This window comes from Adiantum capillus-veneris, chromosome 15 (genome assembly GCF_014529385.1).
Source record: "Adiantum capillus-veneris isolate H3 chromosome 15, ASM1452938v2, whole genome shotgun sequence".
Lineage (NCBI taxonomy): Eukaryota > Viridiplantae > Streptophyta > Polypodiopsida > Polypodiales > Pteridaceae > Adiantum > Adiantum capillus-veneris.
The window spans coordinates 52,732,431-52,736,998 of NC_140945.1; the positions used below are offsets into that span (position 1 = coordinate 52,732,431).

Below are 4,568 nucleotides of genomic sequence, written 5' to 3' on the forward strand. Positions count from 1 at the left end.
CCATAATGCTAGTCATACTGGTAGGCTTGAAAATAAATTCATTAGTGGGAAGATTCCCCCCCTTTCCCCTCTCCCCGCCCTCCTCTAAAATCCCTGCTCTCCACAACCCTGCCCGCGAGCTCTCCTTCCCACAACCTTGCCCTCACGGACACAAAGAGAGAGAGCCTTCTGAGGCCTCGCGCGCGCGCGCACACACACACACACACACACACGGAGGGAGGGAGGGAGGGAGACCTCTCCACATCGCCTCTGAGGCGGCAAAAAGAGACACAGAGAGAAACTCTCGACCGCTCCGCACCCCTGCACTGGTGCAGTCCTTGCAGCATTATCAAATTCGGCTCTCATGCAGCATTGTGTCCCTAGCATCGTTCTAGATTCTCGCCTTCACAATCATTTCCAGAAATCGTAGGGACATACTCATTCAAAGGTAATAACTTAGACTTATGAAAATTAACTTTGAGACCTACCGCCAATCCAAACAAGTGAAGAGCATGCATAATTTGCTCCACATCATCATAGTGATTGTGAGGCATAAATAAAGTGTCACCTCCATAAGGCTGGCTGACAAAGTGCTGCCAAGATGGTAATGCTAGACCATGCAATCTACCAGTGGAAGTCAAGAAATCCAAATACATAAGCAGGGGGTGGGTAGCGAATGAATAAAGCAAAGCACTGAGAGGACATCCTTGCCTCAGGGACCATCTAAAGGCCAAAAGTCTGCAAGAAATCCACCCAACAAACCTGCAGAAGAACGCATACAAGAAAAATACCACACAGGAGAGCTTACGCCCAAATCCCAATTGTTGCATGGTGTTTGCAATGTAGTCCCGACACTCTCTGTCTCTCTCACACACTCACACACACGCGCACATACATCTTGATATGATATGATGGGCAAGGAGGGCTCCTTCACTAACTATTGCTATTAAAGACAGCAAAATGCAATAGGCAACGAAGTAAGCACACACCAATTCTAATGGTAGCAGACATATATAGGTTGCTGAAGTGCACTTTTCTAACACGAGTAGGAGGTTGGGAGGAGAAAAGAGAATCGAAATAGTAGCACGCCTAGTCTCCCCTCTTCGGACATACAAAGTAATTTGGAGACTTGTTAAACCAGGTATTCAATGTTCAGCCAGGCATTCAGTGTTATTGGAAAAGTGTCTCAGCCTGCAATTGTGCCACTTGAAAATTCAATAATGCCGGTTAGGAGCAAGAGGAGAACACCTAAAATCTAAGAGAATGAGATATTTTCCACTGAATGCCGGGCATGAGCAAGTGAGAAATCAGATATTTCACCTAAAACATGCTGAAAAAATATGAAAAAATCACCTCAAATTTCAGAAAAATCCTGTTTTAAAAAACATATTGAGGAATTGTGGTTCGTAATTAGGGAAGCCTCTTTCCTATGAAGTTTGCCAATGGAAAAATAAAAGATGACAAACGTGAGGGGTCAAGCCCATTGTATGATGAGACACTCATGCAAGCTTTAGTTTAGATCCTTAGATCCTTGTCCAATTTGAAATCTACACCTAATGGCAGAGCCAGCCCAGTGAGAGAGAAACGACCCCCAAAGGCGGGGATATAAACCTTTGTGGTGTAACCTTAGATTTCTTTGTAAATATATGAGGTTTACATCCAAACACAAATTCCCCCTTAATTCACTGGATGGATTTCCAAGAGAGGCTTCAAATGTAGTCAGCTGGCTAAGGTAAAGCACTGTATACTAAACTACTAATATATGCCTTGATCCCGGGGGATTCACTTATAACAAGGGGTTGTCACCTCATCCTAAATATGAGACTCTCCCTTGCAAAAACCCCCTTCCTTACATGTTACCATAGGATAAACCTTAGTGAATCCCCTGAGTAACTCATATGGTTAGGCCCTTTCTGACCCCTATATATGAGACTCTCCCTTGTAAATCCCCCCCTTCCTTACACTCACATGTTACCATACGACAACCTTATCGAATCCCCCGAGTGATTCATATGCTACCCATACGATAAAGCACAAGATGATCCCCACATAGACATAATTTTCTTGTCCTCATGAGCATGCCGCATTGGCTTTAAAAAATCCAATACAACCAAATCACACAGTAAGGTGGCTCGACAACAATTCCTGATCAAGATCCTTTATTGACAGTCTTTGTCCGCTCCGTCTTCTGGCCATGTTTACTCGGGAGAACCCAAGGATGTACATGACCCAAGCTATATGGTCCCAATGATGATATTAATATCTAAATAAGGTATTGATATCCAAATAAGACTAGCTAGATAATATTCATCAACAGAAGCTGATACCATCTATTTAATATGGTGGACCTTGGCCAAACCATACACAGGGGTCGGGATTCCCTCCATGCGTGCTTTCAACTGTAAAGCCAGCAACAATGAGTAATGCCGAGATTGATGAAGGTTGCCTCCATGAAACCACAAACTCTCTTGCTGTGTGGGCTTCCACATATTGCGCAGCTCTCGCTCCCACGGACCCGGATCCTTGGTAGTTGCTGACCCCAAACCCCAACATTTGCCCACCTTGTCTGCCACCTCTTGAGAAATAAGCTTAGCAGCCCACTCATTCATGGATCCATATCCGGTCGCATATACGATCACATCCGCCTTGGCTTCAGTGCCATCACTAAATATCACTGACTTCTCCTTAATCTCTTTAACTTCTGCTCCACTCTTCAGTTTAATGTCCCCATTGATGACCAAATCCGATGCACCTACATCAATATAATACCCAGAACCCCGCCGCAAGTACTTGACAGCCACCCCAGACTCATCATCGCCAAAATCCAACATGAACCCACAATCCTTGAGACGCCTGTAAAACTCAGCATCTATCCTCTGAAGTCTTTTACATGCTGGTATGGCATCCTTATGGACGAGCCTGTAAGGCACAGACGCAAATAAAAGATCGGCGTCATCTATGGAGAGCCGAGGGTGCTCGGAGTACTCACCAAGCCCTAGCTTCAGCATGGTCTCTGAGCGCAAGACGTGAGTGGAGCTTCTTTGTACCATGGTTACTTCTGCCACTTCATTTTCCCACATCTCTGCACATATGTCATGGGCAGAATTGTTGGACCCAATGACTACACAGTGCTTCCCTTTCCAGCCCTTGCCTGAACCCTTGTACTCACTGGAATGACATTGCACTCCTTGGAACGTTTCGGAACCGATGAATCTAGGCACGTTCGGAAATCCAGACATGCCTGTAGCCAAAACGAGCTCTTTAGGGGACAGCATTATCTTCTCTCCTTCTCTTTCCACAAGCACTTCCCAAGTACCCTTGCTTGAATTGAAATGTGCTGATTTGCACTCTGTAGAGCTCCAATAGACAAGCTCCATTATCTTGGTATATGCCTCAAGCCAATCACCAATCTTATCTTTTGGCGAAAAAATGGGCCAATGGCTAGGAAAGGGCAAGTAAGGCATGTGATCATACCAAACCGGATCATGGAGGCACAAAGACTTGTATCGATTGCGCCATGAATCCCCGGGCCGATTATTCTTCTCAATGATGATGGTGGGCACACAGAGGTGCCGCAAACGAGCTCCGAGAGCGATGCCTGCCTGCCCACCTCCGACTACCAAACAGTAAGGCTGCCTCATTCGGCCCAAACCTTGAAGTTCTTCAACTCTGCCATCTAACCAAGTTTTCCTGCCTTTGATGGCACCATGTTGTACTCCTAGCTCTCGTCGGGGCCCGGCTTTCTCTTCAAAACCCTTAAGCTCAAGTATGGATGTAAGCAAGCACCAGCATTTGTCCCCTCTGAGTTTGAGATAGCCCCTGCCTCTGGCTCTCTGCGTTTCAAATGTGATGAAGGCTTGGAGGACAGCACCGTCTTCGGCTTCCTCTGTCGGTCCGTCAAGAGTCCAAAGAGAAGGATTGGTGTGATGAAGGGTGGCATCAAGCATGGCCTGAATCTCCTCTCGGGACTCTGCAGTGTAGAGGTTCCAAGTGAAAGCCACAAGGTCTCGCCAGAAGCATTCCTCTGCACTGAAGAGCTCGACAGCAGAAGGAATGTCTCTGCTCCTCAGAGCAGAGTCGAAGCTATGCAGCCAGGCCTCGATACGTTTCGCCATCCCCTGCAAGTATGCAGAGAAAAGATGCTCTTTCTCGCGTTCACAGCCATCCCATGAAGTCTTATCCACTTTCACTGTGAGAGAGAGAGAAAGTGAACAGACGAGACGAGACGAGAGAGAGAGAGAGAGAGAAGAGAGAGAGAGAGAGAGAGCGACTTTTGAACTCAAGACGCACTAACGAGAGAAGAAGAAGAAGAAGACTTCGTAGCAAACTATCCCAAGAAACTTGAGTTGAATTCAAGACCTCTTATTCAAGAGGGAAACGGCACAACCAATCTACTACACTTGGGTGATAGAAAGGTTATAAAGTTTCCCTTTTTGGCTTTCTCTTAGTGTTGAGTTGGGTTATGCATCTACTAACATAATATGGCGGAGGGGAGTGCCCTTTACACATGGCGCAAACCGCTAAGTGCAAGCAAAATGAGCCAGAAAGACAGTGCGTGCCAGTGCCACGTAGGAGCTCTTCTCCCAATT

The 4,568-nt window shown here is 46.3% G+C and overlaps 1 protein-coding gene across 1 annotated transcript; it reads right to left on the reverse strand.

Annotated features, from left to right (window-relative positions):
* Positions 1-2,029: 2,029 nt before the first annotated feature.
* On the reverse strand, positions 2,030-4,235 carry LOC147440659 (indole-3-pyruvate monooxygenase YUCCA1-like). The gene has a single exon (XM_086482521.1). It carries the CDS (start codon positions 4,092-4,094, stop codon positions 2,310-2,312), a length of 1,785 nt encoding a protein of 594 aa, XP_086338647.1. The 5' UTR covers positions 4,095-4,235; the 3' UTR covers positions 2,030-2,309.
* Positions 4,236-4,568: the final 333 nt, after the last annotated feature.

Excerpts from the sequence above, each read along its gene's own strand:
- LOC147440659 (XM_086482521.1), bottom strand. The coding sequence starts at position 4,094 with ATGGCGAAACGTATCGAGGCCTGGCTGCATAGCTTCGACTCTGCTCTG.